This window comes from Typopeltis vanoorti, chromosome 21 (assembly GCF_054136105.1).
Source record: "Typopeltis vanoorti isolate ZY-2024b chromosome 21, IOZ_Tvanoo_1.0, whole genome shotgun sequence".
Taxonomy (NCBI): domain Eukaryota; kingdom Metazoa; phylum Arthropoda; class Arachnida; order Uropygi; family Thelyphonidae; genus Typopeltis; species Typopeltis vanoorti.
Genome location: NC_143569.1, coordinates 106187472 through 106206092, shown reverse-complemented (window position 1 = coordinate 106206092; position 18621 = coordinate 106187472). Strand labels below are relative to the sequence as shown.

At 34.8% G+C, this 18621-nt stretch overlaps 1 protein-coding gene across 3 annotated transcripts in view; it reads left to right on the top strand.

The window, feature by feature from the left end:
• The window catches only part of LOC150095173 (BTB/POZ domain-containing protein 6-like), a 65066-nt gene that overhangs the window by 23865 nt on the left and 22580 nt on the right, over positions 1-18621 (top strand). For all 3 annotated transcript variants that reach the window (XR_016550118.1, XM_090410987.1, XM_090410985.1), the window contains exon 2: positions 17072-17321. Coding sequence is in view for 2 of the 3 variants with exons in the window: in XM_090410987.1 (XP_090267113.1) it covers positions 17080-17321 (242 nt within the window). In the remaining variant the exon portion in view is untranslated. The remainder of the gene's footprint in view (positions 1-17071; positions 17322-18621) is intronic.

Below are 18621 nucleotides of genomic sequence, written 5' to 3'. Positions count from 1 at the left end.
CAAAGCTCCAAATTGGTCTAATAAGAAGGATTGTGGATTGGCTCTCTGCAAATAATGTTTCTCATTCCCCAGATATGCGAAAAATTGAATTGCTTAATTTGGTCAAAAGAAACTCGCCTACAACTAAACTATTTAAATTCGACACGATACTCAAAGAGCATGGGTTTCTAGCTTTGAGGCTACCACCATATCATTGCAATATTAATGCTATGGAGTATGTTTGGGCAGAGGTGAAAAGTTTCATTCGCCATTGCAACGTAACTGGGGATACTGATATGTCAAAACTTTTTAAGCTTTGAGAACAGGCGATTGAAAGTATTACAATTCAAAACTGGGGAAAATAATGTTCTCATGTTACCTCGTTGGAAAATATGTATTGGGACAGAGACGGAATTATCGAAGAATTATGTGAACCTTTGGTGATCAGTTTAAGTGAAAATGATGGCGAATCGGACACCGATTCAGATGACTCTGAAGATTAAAAGGATTTGATAATGGTATTTTTTCGAACCCTTTTTTGCATGGGTTTGTTAAAAAAGTCACAACAAGTCATAAATAATTAATCGGTTTAGGATATTAAAGTGCCTCAGTTCTCTAAACTGTAAGATTAGAATATCTAAGTTCATTTGAAAACATTTCTGTTTTTCTGCATATGATAATTATTTTTATTTTATAAAAAACTTTCTTAAAAATAAACTTAGTTAAATTTTTGTTTTATGCTATACCTTTTTTAATTTTTTTAATACTCTACATACATTTTTCCAACTGTTATAACAGCAAAATGGTTACACTTTAAAAACAGCAATGTTCATAAAAGAAAGCTAAATTTTCCGACCTGTAATATTAAACAAACTCATCCCAGAAGATTTATTACCCTATTATTGGAATGGATTCTCCTTTTTCTGACATGTGCAGAAGTATCGAAGGATCTCTAATCGGTGGGCGAACTATAGTACTGTTTACCTGACCCTTAACCCTGACCGTTCCTTCCAAAATGAAACTTTTGTGCAGATGATTCACGGACATGTTTCTACATGCTGTTGGATATGATGTTGATGTGCAATTATCTTACTTTGAGACATCATAGGGCAAATCTTATCTCTGGAGCTCAAAGGGTATTCTATATTATTTGTCCTTATTATGTTAAGTATTTTATCCTCAAAAGTGTTTTTGATGTTAGACCATGTGACTAGTTCTCTCACTCATATGTCTAAAATTGTTGGGATTGAAAAAAATAGCATTAGGTGGTAGAAGTGAAAAGGTAGTCAAGAAGGTGACAGAGGCCTTCCCTGCAATGCTCCACCACTCCACCCCCTAACCGCATCATTCCCCTATTCTCCCCCTCTACTCCAGAAGATGTCTGCTCAGGCTAGTGGAGATGAGCGAGCTCATCATTTGCAGATATCTTTTAGTGATGTTACCTCGAAATAATACTGATAACTTTGGAGGGGAAAAAAACCTCCAACTGATACTGATAATTGCAGACCAAAAAAAAAGAAGATAGACACACTTCCCTGCAATGCTCCCCCACCTCATACTCTAACCCTCATCCCTCTCTCCTCCAGAAAATGTCTGCTCAGCCTAGTGGAGATGAACTCCTCAAAAAAAATGTGTTTTTTTTTCCTCCAAAGTTATCAGTATCAGTTGGAGGTGACATCACTAAAAGATATCTGCAGATGAGGAGCTCGCTCATCTCCACTAGCCTGAGCAGACATCTTCTGGAGAAGAGGGGGAGAATAGGGGAATGATGGGGTTAGGGGGGATGGGAAAGCATTGCAGGGAAGAACTCTGTCACCCTGTTGACTACCTTTTCACTTCCACCACCTAATGCTATTTTTCTCCTATCCCAACAATTTTGAACATATGAGTGAGAGAACTAGTTACATGGTCTACCATCAAAAAAACTTTTGAGGATAAAATACTTAACATAATAAGGACAAATAATATAGAATACCCTTCGACCCACAGAAATAAGATTTGCCCTATGATGTCTCAAAGTAAGATAATCTCACATCAACATCATATCAAACAGCATGTAGAAACATGTCCGTGAATCATCTGTGTGAAAGTTTCATTTTAGAAGGAACAGTCAGGGTAAGTGTCAGGTAAACAGTACTCTAATAAAAATAAAATGAATAAAGTGTCTGTCTTTGTAGTTACGGCAAAATCGTTCCTCCCATGCAGTTATCGTATTGTGTTGTGGTGTTTTGTGTCCAGTAAAGTAAAGTAAAATAATGGGTGAGCCATAAAAGTCATTAAAAGTTTCTTTCTTCAGGAAAATAGCACAAGACAAAGCTCTTGACTTAACTCTAAAAGGATGGAAACCGATTATTATTTTAGAAGACACTTATATTGTGCTATATTTATCCAGAACCCTTTTGAAAAGTTATGCAGGAAGTGGTCTGATATCCATGGCTATTTGCAAAGAAGAGTTGACCATGAAATGGACCTCGATGAGTGTTATATTCTGAAATGCCAAGATGGGGAACTAATACTTGATGATACAGGAGCTGATGGAAGTAAAAATTTTTCTATTAGATGCAAAGAAGCTGAGAGATTTTCAACAAAAATGTACGACATTGATAATCATTTACTATTTTTGTAAACTGAATTACCAGCTATTCGTATCATGGGGAAAATTATCACTAATCATTTAAATTCATCAATGGTAAAATTAGACTTTCAAGATTTTATCCAATTCGATAAAGATTCTTTATTTTGGGACATTTACGAACATTTTACATAAACTGTTTGTGTATATCTGGTGACAAAAAATACACAGAAGGGTTAGGGAGACATGGTGTCATTTCCAGACTGACACAATATCAGATGTATGGATCTGTGCTTACCATGGTACCTCATGGTACCATGAGGTTCATCTTGCACCACTCTATATCTGAATTAGTCCAAGAATTAAAGTTAAACCAACTCTCAACTATTCCCCTTTTATGTGTTGTTATTATGTACACAGGCCAAGTTTATTTGACTTATTTAATTCACCTGCTTTGGTTCGAATATTTTATGAATGGTGAAAGAGATCAGGCAAAACACAACTTTAGATCAACAAAACAAACATTTAATATAGGTTTACAAATTATACACTTTACTTTAAATCACTGAATAAGGCATTACAAATACTTTGGCTCATCTGGTAATATAGTAATAAAATTTCAGGCAATGGTTAATCTGTTGTGTGAAATACAGCTTGTACAAAATTCGATTTACTATTTGATAAATTCAAAATCATAAAGGTCTCTAGTACCCAATTACATTAATATCTCACATTTCACAGTTACTTAAGTTTCAAATACAATATAAGGGTGGAAATGCTTATTCAGAAGTATGCACTCTTAAATCCACACTCTAGCTATACTCCACTAAAGTTACTGTTAATATAGCGATATTGTAGGAAGAACACACACACATGTCTCTGCATAGGAGTAACAAAGTTGGTTAATTCTTACCGGTAAATCTCCTTATTCATCTACCTATATATGGACACCTTTTATAACTGTATTTATTTAAAATAATTAGTAGCACTCATTAAAAATAGATTCTCTTAGTAATAACTGAATAAATTAATGGTCACAATTCACACAGTTAAGGTTCTTGCTTGGAGCAAAACGCTTGCACTTGACCAATTCAGTATTGCACTAATAACTCATGGACTAAAATAACACGCAGTAATTCTTTAACTTGAAATTTTATGCACAGTTACCTATTCTTCCAGCATTTAATTAATTTTTAGGTACTATATCTCTTAGCACAGTAATAGTATAGATTTAACCTTGCTGTCTCTACTTATTCTCTTAGTTACCCCATGCTATTCTTCAAGTTTCTGTGTGTCCCTGAAAGGCCGGTCCTGAATCAAAGTTCCAACAAATTATCGCTAGTCATCCAGTTGCTACTTTGCTGTCTTCCGTGGCTTTGTTTGTTGTTCTACAACTTGCTAACTAACTCGACTAGTAGACTTTAGCCAGCTTCTTGACTGACTTGCCCACTCGCTATTATCTCACTTTGATTTCTCCGAATATCCCGTTTTCTCTCTGTTCTGAGATAATATATCGCTTCTTCCCACTGAAATTATTCTCATGCTCTACTCCTACTATTTATAAACAAGTGATTTATATTAAATAATAATTACAAGTCTAGCTTGTGTGATGAAAGATTATGTAGGATTCTGAAGCAAATATAAATTAATCAAATCTCTATATATTCAGAATCCAACAATAAAATATAAGATCAGAGCTAATAATGATTGAAATCATAATAATAATTATAATAAATAACTATTTATTTGTGGTGGAAAATGAAGTAATGTAAGAAGAAGAATGAAGGAAAACGAATATGAAAAACCTACAGTGGGTGAAAAATACGAATTTTCGGTTATCACTGCTATAATTGATGTTCGTTTTCTTTTGAATAAGACTTCAAATTTATTTCCTAAAGAAATTTGTATTTCTGATGGGATTATTGTAAGATATGCATTGACAAAATCACCTTGTAGTTGGAAAGAATTACCTGAAAGAATTAAAAAACAGAATTCTTGGTTAATAAAATATAACCATCAGCTGAAGTGGGAAATTTTTTCACTATCTCTGGACAAACTAAGAAATTGGATGATAGAATCAACATGCAAATATCAAATGTTACTCGCCAAAAGGAAGAGAAAAATCAAAATCATTAACGAGGTTAATAGGGAGGCCTGTTCTTGATTTAAATGAAATTGGATGCCCAATACGTGAAAACATAATGTGAGTTTTAAATGCTTTTGGAAACATAATGAAAGACTTTGTGCTTTTAACCACACTACCATGGTTAAAAGACGTCTATTGATGTTAAGGTTATCATGGATGCAAAGTGCATATTAAAATTGTAATACCATTGATATCACATTGAAATATATGATCGATACGATGAATATGCATATTTGATCCATAATGGCCCGTAAGATGGTTAATAATGCTCAGAAATATATGTATTGGTTTGAAAAAATAAAATAAATAATGTACCATTAATTTTACTACAGTAATAAATTCCCAATGATCACCAAATGAAAATTAACTTTCAGATGACAGTCACATTGTCAAAAACCACATGATGGAAATTCCACAAGCATCGGAAGAACTTTGGTACAACAGTGCAAATCTAACAATAAGAAGATTAAGGAACAAAAAAATAGATTGTATTTTTCACTTTATTTTCTGTATGTTAGATTCAGTAAATACAATTTGTAAATAATATTTCACTCAATTAAAATGTGTAAATTTAAATGAACAAATTGAGTGTCATTGATGTGTTATACAAATTTAAGTAAGACCATAACATTTTTTCCCTTGTGAAATTTCATGCAACAAACTAACCAGAGACATTTATTTTGAAATTCCACTCAGCAAAACTGTGTCAACTCTTATTCTTGTTGGGAGGCTTATATGCTGGTTAAACATGATAACTAATATTTAAGGAATTGTCAGCGTATACTAGAAATATAAATTAAATAAACTTTAATATATACTTTCCGATATTTTGGCAAACGTCACATTGCCATCTTCTTGGGAACTTAATACAAAGACACATGCACACAAGACTACATAACAGCAAATGAGAACTGAAGCTAGGAAGCTAACGTTTTCCAAAAGTCCTGATGGTGCCCCCTGGCTGGCTATATTGGTGGTTATTGGCCTTTGGGCTGAAGTTCTTCTGATAAATGCTTACCAAATCACCATTCCCTACATATGAAGCACCTCGGAAAAAATCAAAAAATCTTAAAAAAACATGACTTGACCACTTGTTACAGACCACATAGAAAATTGACATCCCTTATCTGCTCCACTAAAGACAAACCACTCCCCTAGACCTACTTGGTGCATACCAGGACCCTTGCAGCTGTAAATTGTCCTACTTTGGCCAAACAGGCAGGACAGCAAATCTCAGAACACAAGGATTACATCCGATTTCACCAGTAAAGCCACTCTGGCTGTATTGTGGGAAGTATCCAGGTGTGGTCTGCAAGACCACGCCTGGATACTCACCACAGAATAAGATGGAAGAAAGCCACAGTCATACACTGCAGCAAGTTCAAGTATGAAAGACTATTCATGGAATCAGCCTCAGCCCTTACGAACATGACAAACCTCAACAAATTTGGATTCATGAGACTGCCCCAAATTTGGGAAACATTTATCAGAAGAACTTCAGCTCAAAAGCCAAGAACCACCAATATAGCCCGCCAGGGGGAACCATCAGGACTTTAGGAAAACGTTAGCTTCCTAGCTTCAGTTCTCATTTGCTGTTATGTAGTCTTGTGTGCACGTGTCTTTGTATTAATTTCCCAAGAAGATGGCAACGTGACATTTGCCAAAATATCGGAAAGTATATATTAAAGTTTATTTAATTTATATTTCTAGTATACGCTGTCAATTCCTTAAATATTAGTTATCATGTACCAACTCTTGGAAGCAAAAGGAAATGGGTATTAAATTAATATGCAGAATTTTAGTGGAGAATATTTCAAGTGAAAAGCAGATAATAAGTGAATCAACATGCATATATCAAAAAATACTCGCCATTGGAAGAGAAAAAAACAAAACATTAACGAACCTAATAGCCAGACCCATTCTTCATTTAAATGATACCAAACGATGAAAACAATATGTGCATGAATTTCAAACCTTTGAAAAAGCTGATGAATTTCTTGTTTGCTGTGATCATAAATATTTATTTGAGGGTAAATTTTTTTTTCTTTACAATTTTTCTTCATTTCTTTCTTTCTTTCTGAGCTAATTTTTATTTGAAATAAGAATAAATAATTATTTATTTGTGTTGGAAAGAATATCTAATATAATAATTGTGTTATATGTAATATCTAATATATATATATATATATATATATTCTGAATGAAATGTCACATGGAGAAAAATCACATGAATTACATATAAGCACCAGTGGGAAGTCATAAACTATGAACATCAGCACAAATGTGAAATCAGAAGAATAAGAAAAAATAAATACTGTCTTTTTCACTTTATTTAATTTCTGTATGTCAGATTCAGTAAATACAATTTGTTAATAATATTACAGGCAAATAAAAGGTAACATAGAAATTAACAAAGTATATATTACAGAGCTAATATTCATTTGAAATAATAAGAAATAACTATTTACTTGTTGTGCTGGCAAAAGATGTTTCTGAATGAAAATACCACAGCAAGTTCAAAACCTGGATTGTCTCATATCCTTTACTTAAAATTACTAATGCTAAAGAAAAAATAATTAAAAAAATAAATTTCAGTTACAGAAATAGGTTAAGAGCACAAGGAATCGAAGGTAAAATTCGTAGTCAATATTGGTTTAAAAATATAGAAATAAAAGCATTAATTTACTACAGTAGTAATTTCCCATGGGTACGAAGAGTTCCAACCTAAACACACGATTCTCACCTACATACAACAAAATTGGTGACTGGATAAGAGAGATATCTTTAAGATAAGACTTAATGAGAAATCTACAGTGTTGGAAAATAAATTCACATACATTTTAATTATTTATTAATTTTGCTAAGTTATTCTTTTAGAATATGTAGTTGAACTGAATTTAAAATCGAAAATAGAAAAAATAGCCAATCAATTTGGAAAAAAAATCATTTCACTCGATCAGAATTCCATTTTCTAACAGCACTCTGAATTCGAACCCGGAAATAACTAATACCCTAAACAAAACGATGCATAGACTTTCACACCAAGCTTGGAAAAACATAGCATGGGCAACTGTAGGAAAGAATTAATACAGAGAACCAATCAGATAGTAATTAAGTAGACAACTGGCCATTCTGGTTATTTACAGAAATATCTTTCAACTCCTATGTTTTGTGTGTTTTTGTGCTCTGAATATATGTTAGGCCCATTAATCTATAATGAAAAAGTCAACTGCATTTTCAGACTTGTGTTTGTGTTCTGTGCTGTGAATATATGATAAAAATCAACAATTTGGAATATTCAGAAAACCTAGATAGTACCAAGATGTTCCCATTCTGGAAAGAAATGTAAGTTAGTTTTTTTAACTTGAACATAACAGTTAATAATTGTAATTTGAATAATCACTGCTCGTATGTTTTGGTAAGCATAATTCTAATACTGAATAGTTTTTTTTTCATAAGAATAATCATAGGGTACATATTAGAGTATCAACAACATTAGCGAATTTTCATGTCTAATGTGTGTGTGTTTGTCTGTGTGTGTGAGGGACACTAGCATACTGTATAATTAAATTATTCAGAAAAGCCTAATCACTGCCGCCATCACGACTCTATCTAAGAATTCCAACCCTTTAACAGGAAAGAAATACCACAAAATGTATTGGAAAATTCGTACTGCCATCAATAGACAACCAAAGAAAAAACATGAGGACAATGACGGATGTGTGTCATCCTGGGAAAATTCCAAGATATTTTATCTCAAAAACATCGCCCACGATTCCATGGCCAAACCAAAACACCATGTGATATCACAGAGAGACATATGTGCCCCAGAAATTTCCAAACATTTGCAACTCTATCTTCATCTGAAAAGAACACACATCCACGTCGCGATTCCTTATCTTATCTTGATCTGGTCAGAAGTGTCTCACCAATCACGACAAGAATCTTTATCTCTAATCATCAGCCATAATTCCATATGCGAACAAAACACGAGAACTGAAGCCATTGACACAAAGACTGAGGGAAATTCCAAACATTATAATCTTATGACGTTATGCACACACTGACGTCATCATCTTATCAACCAATGACGTCGCGATTTCTTATCTTATCTCGATCTTGTCAGAAGTGACCCCCATACTACTAGCATTCCTAGGATGAGAGGATTTCAGATTTCAAGAAATTTAGGTTGTTTGGTGGTAAGGGCAGGTAAAAAGTTTTATTGAGTTGAAAAAATTGCCATGTTTTCTAAAGAAAGTAAACAGCTTTTGAGTAATTTGTTTGCGTCCAGAAAAGTCTTATATGGAAGTTTCATGATTTTTCTTCGAGAAAAGGAATTTTCTTCCTTAAAACAGGCAAATCCCTCAGAAAAACAGGAATTTTACACACACACAATTCTACAGTTCCTTTTGCAATCGAGTTACTTTTATTTTGATATTGTGTGGAATTTCAATGCGAAAGATCTTCACCGAGAAATTTCTGAAGGAACATTTTTCTGTATTACAAATGAGCGAAATATTCGTTTTTGAACACTTTTAGTTTTAAAAACAGCTTTGCTTTTCGTAATTTAAAAGAATTTCTCCTTAATGAAGATTAAGATTTGATAATAATTCATAATTACCTTGAACTATGTAATCGTATGCAATAATTATTAATTTGAATTGCTGATACCAGGAAATGCCTCTGTAAAAATGTTCATTATTCAGTTTAATATTCTCTCGGGGGTTCTTAAGGGCTAGATAATTGGAGGAGGCCCCTACATAGCCTTTTAAGGAATGCGGAGAACCGACCAGCGATCTGATGTCCTCACCTTCTCGTGTGCACCCTGTTATGGTGTCTTTGTGGATACTGAACGAATGAGGAAGGGCTGGCAATTTGGGATTTCGACGACGAAATTGTATTCTTATTGGCTTAAGCCACAATATAAAAGGATGGTACAACACGACAGAATTTCATGCTGGGTGGGGAGTCGCCAAGTTAAACAAGACCCCGTTGTATTCGCCAGGGCAAAAAGAGAAAAGTCAGCTACTGGAACAAATCCCAATTCAACATCAGCAGAGATCAAGATTGGCATCTTCAACATAAGTAGCCTGAAAAGGGCAAAGAAATCGAAACAGCTAAGGAATTGGATAAGAACCAGATCGACAAAATAGAGGTGACTGAAACAAAAAAGACAAAAAAAAACTGGTGAAGTCTTTCTAAGCAGAAAATACAAGATGTTATATTCAGGCAATAACAATCAGGAAATAGAAGTAACTATAATAATAAATACCGATTAAGGGGATGATATTCTTGAATGGCAAGCAATTTCAAGTAGATTGATTTGGGAAAATATCGGAACGGGGGACTGAACAGTGAGACTTATTTATGCCTATGGTCCCACAGGAGGTTCTACTAAGGAAGAAACGAAGAAAGTTTTGAGGTATTAGAGAAAGTAGCTCACACAACGAAAAAGGAAAAGTTGGACCTTGTTGGAGATCTAAACAGAAGAGTAGGAAATGATTGTCAGACAAAACAAAAATATTTTGAGAAAATTTGAAGGCAACAGCAAAGCTAATAATAATGGCATATAGATGTTGGATTTCTGCTCAAGATATGGATTGGTTATTACTAATACAATGTTTCAACATAAAAATGTGCACAAATTCCCATAGAGAGAAGAGGCAAGGAATGAGAAAAGTCTCTTTGACTATGTTGTTGTTGATAGTGATGTTTTCACATCGGTTCAGAGCACAAGAGTATACAGAGGATTTGAAATACGAAGTGATACCATTAAGTCTTGAGCAGGATAAAATTGAATTTCATATTGCAAAGAAGTGCATGTAAGAAAGTTTTAAAACAAATCAAGGTTCAGAAGCATTCAGAGGTGAACTGTATATTCAAATGTAGAAACATCATTAAAGGCAAAAAAAGAAAGAATTTGAAAACAAGAAAGATTCAATGGCAAATGCTGAAGAAAATATTGATTCAGTGAGAGGCAGGCATGTGATGAGGTTGTAAGGATAGAAAAAATCAGAACCCCATAGTGGACTCAGGAATTAAATAGGCAGTGAAGGAAAAGAGGAAAGCATATCAAAAGTTACTGGCAAATAGGTCAGCTTGTGCTCTTAGAGAATACAGAGAAAAATGTAAGAAAGCTGAACACTGTTTAAAACTAGCTAAGCAAAACTCATGGGAAGACTTTGCTAAGAACATAGAAAATAAATATCAGGAAGATGTCAAAATATTCTGGAGGTAACTGAAAAAGCTCAGAAATGGAGGAAAGAGTACCTTAAAAGGAATTGGAGATGATAAGGCAGACACGAAAACTGAAAGAATGTTCGAGATGTATGGAGTGATTACTTTGAATGACTACTAAATGAAACAAGCAGTGACAGCATGGTGGTAGAGACCTTCAACAGGAATGCATTTGGAGCATATATCTGTACGTGAAGTAGAAAAAAGCTATCACAAACTTGAAATGTGAAAAATCAACTGGAGTAGATAATGTCCGACCTGAAATGCTAAAATATCGAGGTATAAAGGATTTAAGGTGGCTGCACTGCATAATTCACAAGGTCTGGTCAGGGGATCGAATTCTACATAATTGCAGGACAGCGCCCATAGTGTCCATCGATAAAAAAGGGAATAAAGCTACATATGAGAATTACAGACGAATTTCTCTACTGAATATTTCTGGTAAGATTTATGCGAGTAATCTTGACAAACGGCTAAGGATCTGTATTTAAGTTTTGTAGATCTGGAAAAGGCGTATGACACAGTGCCAAGAGGAATGCTGTTCAAAACGCTACACGCTACAGTTATATGATGTCAATGAGATAGTATATGAATACATAGTCTCATTTTGAGTTTAAATCAGCAGATAGAATTGAAGGAGGTGCAGGAGGATGGTTTATATTAAGTTAGGTATGTGAATCGGGTGCACATTATCTCCACTGTCATTCGTCATCTATATGGATCACATGAAGGAGAGCGGTATTAAACCTAACATCAAGACTGGAGATGTTAATTATCTCGGCGCTTGCTTTATGCGATTAATGTTGTACTCCTAAATAAATCCAGGAGGAGAACTCTGTGGGATTCCCTGACCAAATTGTATAACTGCTATTATAAATATGTTGGGAAAATCAGCATGAAAGAGAAAAAAGACAGTGAAAATAGACGGACACATTGAAAACATCGACTGCAACCTGAATGGAGATCCTATAGAAGAAGAAGTAAAACATTTCAGCTATTTGGGCACAATTTCTAGTGAAAATGACAAATTAAATTTGGAAATAGACAGAAGAATTTGCAAAACTGGTACGTGTATGATTGAAAGTCAACTGAATTAACTTATATGGAATGAGAGAGAAATTAGTCAAAACCCTAAATTAGCTGTATAAAAGACAGTGTTCAAACCAGTTTTAACTTATGGATCTGAGAGCTGGGTTAGAAATAATGTAAAAAATAAAAAGATGGCATCGATGACAATATCGTATTAAAAACGAGGATATTAGGAAAGAACTTGACATTGTCAGCGTCCTGGAATGCGTTAGCAGAGCTAATCTTAGTTGGTATGGTCACTTAAACAGAATGAGAGGGGAAAGGTTAACAGAACAAGTGTTCTCTGCCAGGTTGGCAGGAAAACGACCCAGAGGAAGACCAAGATATAGGTGAATTGATACGATAAAAAGTGCCTTAGAAGATAGAAATATAAGATCTGATAATGGTGGAGTAATCTTGACTGGTGACAGATTGATTTGGAGGAAACGTGTAGACAGGAAGTTAGTAATGATGTTACTTTTCAAGTGGTGCTATCATAAGATCCTGTACAGGGAACATCACAGCAATTTGATGAATGATGATGATGTTCTCTTGTCGAATCATTATGTGGAAAGTCGCTGGGCAGCACTGATTCTTGAAAATAATTATATTTGTTTAAAATCAATGAGCTCTTCTCAAGTTTTATATCAGAGTCCAAAATTCTGTAAAATCCTATGTGCAGGCTAAGGGCAACATTGCATTCAAGTTACAAATCTTATAAAATTATGGACAGCTTTGTAACATAATAGTATAAAATATATACAAGAACGAAGTGGTTGCTATGTACAGAAAAAGTTGCATTGTACAAAGTTATTACTGCATAGTTTTTGAGTAAAATAAACACAACTAAAGAATACTGTTTGGATTCTATACATAAGGCAGAATCTTTGAATACGTAATCAATCTACGTGAAACAATTACTTCCGTCTTTGAGTTTAAGCAGCTATTATGAACAATTTTTTTTCTCCATTCATCGCTTCTGTAGGAACTTAAATATTTATGTCGATATGGTACATTTGGTAATTCAATATGGTACATTTATTGCACATTGTAATACTCTTGTACAGTATTTGTATCTAGTAAAAAGGTTTCTGTAAGGAACCTTCACTGACGTCTATTTTCGTGCTGTGGTGTGCGTCGAATCCATGCATTAGATGATCTTTTTAACATTTACAAATTTAAGAATTCTATACAAACAATAACTATGATAATCATAAACCATGCTGTATTTATCACATGGATGTGCGGTTTTTAACTTAAATTGATGTCGATTTTTATCCTAAATAAGTTATTGCATTATGTTGTCTATTTGCATGCAGTTACAATTTGAGGTTGCTCTGCAAATTCAGTCATGCAAGATTACTTCATTGAAGAAGTTCATTTTTACTGATTGCATTTCTCAAATTTAGAACAAATTGCATATTTTGAATTCTTATGGCATTTTGAGCAAATATATCTGAGTGGTACTAATTTCTTACTTTTAAAAGATGGAGATTTACTGTGTCTTGTATATTTTCGACTGGGCCCGAACAGAAAATTATGAAGGTGTCATCCGCGAAACTGTTTATTCACCAGTTTACGTTTCGATCACACACTACTCACGCACACCACCTACTGAAGGTTTTTCTTTCTTTCTTTCTTTTTTTTTTTTAATACGAATAACAATTACAATCACGCTGAACTACAAATGTACTCTGATTTGTAAATATCACAAAATGCACCTGATGCTTCTCGATGTACATAAAACAGCTGTTAACGAAAGAATAAAACCAGTTGGTGGAATATAAATAAAAAAAGGTACATGAATATGAAATCCGAATTCTCAATTGCTCATAATTAAACGGAATGAAACGAAATGAAGGTAAGAGTCGAACATTTCGACTATTTCGACAGAGTCGAACCTCTGCAGTTTGCACGTTGAGTGAGGATTTGAAACAAAAGTTACGCAAGTAAGATTGATTTCAAGCCTGCTGTTTGGTTAAGTGTTTTTTTTTTGTTTGTTTGTTTCTTTTTCTGTGAATCTGATACGATTCTGTTTTGATTAGAATCAAAGTGAAAGAGAAAATTTTATCTTTTCATCTCTTACATAACTAGCGAACTGGCAAGTGTAAGCTAAATTGGATTTTATCATTCGACGATATTTATTTACGAGCAAACAGAAATCACTCAATCATTACATCACTCCTATTCGCATAGTAATATATACGATGTTAATATTATTATTACATTGTCATTTGCATTGCCTTAGGTTCGAAATATCTTGCAAAGTTTCTGGATCTCTCTCTCTCCCAAATAAGGCAGGGACAATTCATCCTCTTCGAAGTGATAGAATTATTTACAAATTCACTTTTACTCCGGCTTTTAAAAATAATGTGTGTGTACACGAATTAGCCTACGAAAGATAAAACACCTTTTGAAAACACCGTATGGAATGTGTGATAATTCGACATTTGACACTCCTTTCCCCAGACAGAGGGTTCTATTATCTCATATTTAATCAATCAGTTATTCGTATGAAACACTGATGCGCAATATTTTTCTTTTTACACGTAGATTTGCATCTTAAGTATTAGCTGATCTTCTAGTTTCGGCTAAACCTGAAATTTTCCTCATCGCAGAGAATTACAGGAAATTACTCTCGGAATGTTCACATGTACAGTGCATACTCATTAACCAATGGGTATGTACTGAGTATTATCCACTTAATAGGAATCACCAATTCCAGAAATTACACTGGCCAGTACAAATGACAAATGAAAGACATTTTATTTTCTTGCTTAGCGGACTCGAGGTCTCACTGAATTCTAATCGACTGGAACCACATTGAAGGCGTATAAAAAGGGGATGATAAATATTGCGGGGGTGAAGAGGCACTTCTGAATAAGTGAAAAAGCTCCTGTAAACATGGGGGACACAAATGACAGGTTGTCGAGATAAACACTGTCTTCCATCGATGATCCTAATCCCCCCCCCCGCCAACAGAAATATCGCGGAAATTATTGAATCCTCAAGTGCACCTCTTGCCATCTCGTAGGCTCCTCCCATTCGCTGCCGAAGCCAATCGGTGCGCACACCACGGAGAGAGCTCTCGAAGATGCTCATCCGAAGGGGAAAATTTCATGAGCATCGCATGACAGCAAGTGAAATACATTAATTCAGGGCATGCGCGCATGTGTTTCACGTGTGGTAAAGCTAATAACATTTCACTGGAAGTTACACGTATATCCCCTGAAACTTTGGCCACTTTCCTACTAGTGGATGAAATACTTCCACTCTCTCTCTCCCTCTTTCTCTGTTTTTTTTCTGTCTGTCTGAAGGGTTTTTCACGATCCATCAGGAGCCTTGAAAATGTGAGGCTGTCCAACCGTAAAGAGGGGGAGAGAGAGAGAGGGAGAGAGAGAGAGAGTGAGAGAGAGTGGAAGCATTTCATCCGCTAGTAGGAAAAGGGGGAAGACAAAAACAGAGGTACTTCGGAACTGGAGGAAGGAGTGCGACCAGCTGAATAACAAAAATGCATCGTACGAACACAAGAAGAGTTGCCTCAGCAGAGAATGTTATCCTCAGTGTCGTTTGATTTACTTACTCCAGCGGTTGCTATTCAATTGCTATCATTCAACGCGTCTAGGATATTAGCAGACTGTCCACCTAGGATCAATCTCTACCAAAAGTTATTACACACATCTCAAATTCCATTTTATAAATATCTTTTTCATTGATGAGGCGGCCCTTACTCACAATAGCATATTCAATTTCCGCAGTTTCCGTGTTTGGGTTTGATGAGGATCCACACGCTTGTGTTCAACTACGACGTCAGTCTCACGTATCACTGAATATATGCGCAGGTATCGTACGAAACCTGATAGTGTCTCATATTCTCCATGGCAGACTCATCAGCTACCTAACTTCATTTCCTGGTCTACCAGAACTTAAGGGAGGAAGTCCTTGTCAGCTTGTCGATGCATTCTGGTTTAGGGATGACAGTAGACCGACTCATTTTGAATAGTCCGAATACAAACATCCATGGAATGTTTGAATCACAGACCGTTAGAACTTTTTCACTTATTTAGAAGTGAAATACATATAGATATACAGGTAAGCCTGGTATAACCACATCTCTCTCTCTCTCTCTCTCTCTCTTTCAATAGCTACATCTGTTTATTGTCACTTCCGCACAGGGGACACAAACTCATAAACACCCGAAAAATGCATAAATGAAATACATCAAGATGTTACATAATCTCAACTGGAATTATACTAACAATGGTTGTATTTTAAAACAGTCTCCTCGATGATGTCCAGTTTATATTCAAACTGAAGGTAGCCTTGCTTGTTAACAGAAAACGGCCGACAATGAGAATTTATGGATTATCTGTTCGTATTAAAAACGACCAAATTTGTTTATCCTGCTGGATAATTTGTTTACGTCACTTACGCTATTTCGAAGTTATCACAAACGATTTATTTCAGTATTTTTTAGGATGGACTAAAATTTCATTAAGGGAAGAAGTTCAGGTGGTACATACAAGCATTCTTTGTTCCTGTGTCAGGGTCCTCATTTCTGTTAATTCGCTCTTCTAAGAAGGAACACGAAGGTGTCATTCCTAATTTGTTGCGTAAATAACATTTTGTAGCTCTTCTTTTGATCACTACTCATTTTGCTAATTAGATTATTTTGATTAATTAATTTTACTAATTACTTTGATCTATTTTGTCAAAGTTGCTAAGGATGTATTATCTTATATGAAATATTCTATGTTTTATTTACGATGTCTGAAGGAATAAGAAGCCCTCTAAAAACTGAGGGTATCTTCTTACTAGTAGCATCAAATTTAAGTTAATCTTGTAAATTGTTCCGTTACATAGCACCAAATTTCAGCCTCAATATGTTTCCTTCTTTAAGAGACCACTTGCATCCCGGATTAAAACCGAAAAGTTTGAAATGGTTTTGCATGTCCAGTCTTACAGGAAGATCCGCTGTTAATCACTGCGGTTGCAATATTCGTCTTTCATTAAAAATGTTTAGATTTTGAAGCAGTCGTCACGGTTTTTAACTTAGCTCTGTTTATTAGGACTCGTCATGGCAGACTGGAGGAGAAACAAGAAGACGTTATCAGAGAAAATGAAGTTCCTCGTGAGAAACCACCGATTCAGTGACGTCACATTCTGTATTGGACCAAACAGGACGCTCATCCCCGCCCACAGGTGTGTGGTCGCCCTGGGAAGTTCTCGTCTCGAATCTCTGTTGTACGAGCAAGTTCCGCGGCAGGATCTGATTGACGTTGCTGAAGCCAGTGAAAGAGGATTCATGATTATGTTGGCGTAAGTGATTTAAATAGTTTCAATGCACATAAATACACACGTTTGTAAGAAGCGAAATTTACTCCTAAACAGCGGATCGAAAGAATTATTTCTGCTTGCGTTAATACTTTTCACAAAACAAATGGAAATGCAGCAAGATGAGCATCACCCACTTTGTTGTGAAATAGCACGTGCACAGGGAAAACTAAGTTATATTAAACACCTCGACTATCTACTGTTAATCGTCGTAGTAAATTGTCAGGTAATTTTAATAATAAAAAATCGGTATCTATATTTCACTTTTATTAAAGATGAAAAAGTTTAACGAAATCTGTTTATTTAACGAAAACATTTCTATTCGTTGAATTTTCGATGAATTGCTCTTTCCAAAAGTTGTCTTTTGAAAAATTGCCATTGGACGAACTAATTACGATGAATTTTCAGAGAATATGATTAAACCGTGGTTGGATTCCAACTGGAAAAACAAATAAACGTCTAACGAATCAGAAAATAAGCAGCAAATACATCAGTGAAAAGGAATTCGTTCTGTCAAATTTAAATAGTTTGATTTAATTGAAATATATAAACTTGCTGTAGTTCATTCGGTGGTGCTTTTAGAAAATAAAAAAGTCATTTTACTTATTTATTATATTTAAAAACATATTATTATTATTATTCATATAATTGATGCACAGTCATAACAAGATATATAAAAAAATTTGAACGGTGATTGAGAACAATTCAGATTCTACCCAAGAATCCAAGAATAATCCGTCAGGTAGCGTCGTAAAATATGGACTGTTCCAAGTAATGCTGTTTTTTTTTTAGGCCATATGGGGTCACTTCATTGATTTTTAATTGCTGTAAATAGTTGGACAGCTTCTTTGAAGTTGCACCAAGTGCACTGATAACTATTGCGATGACTTTGGTGTGTTTAAGCCACACACTCGGCCAACTTCGATTGCCAGATCTCCATATTTAGTAATTTTTTCCAGTTCTTTGTTGTTGATGTTGTTAGCACTGGGTACTGCAATATCGATAATCCAAACCTCTCGATGTTCGATAATCGTGATGTCAGGTCTATTGTGTTCTAAATGCCGATCAGTTTGTATTCTAAAGTTCCAGAGAATTTGTGCTGTTTAGTTTTCCAATACAGTCTCTATTTTATGCTGCCACCAGTTATCAGAAGTAGGAAAGCCATATTTTTTGCATACATGCCAATGAACTATTTTGTCCACCATGAAGGTATTTATAGTCAGTTTGAGCTATTTTACTGCAGGAACTGATTAGATGTTCTACAGTCTCATCTTTCTGATCACAT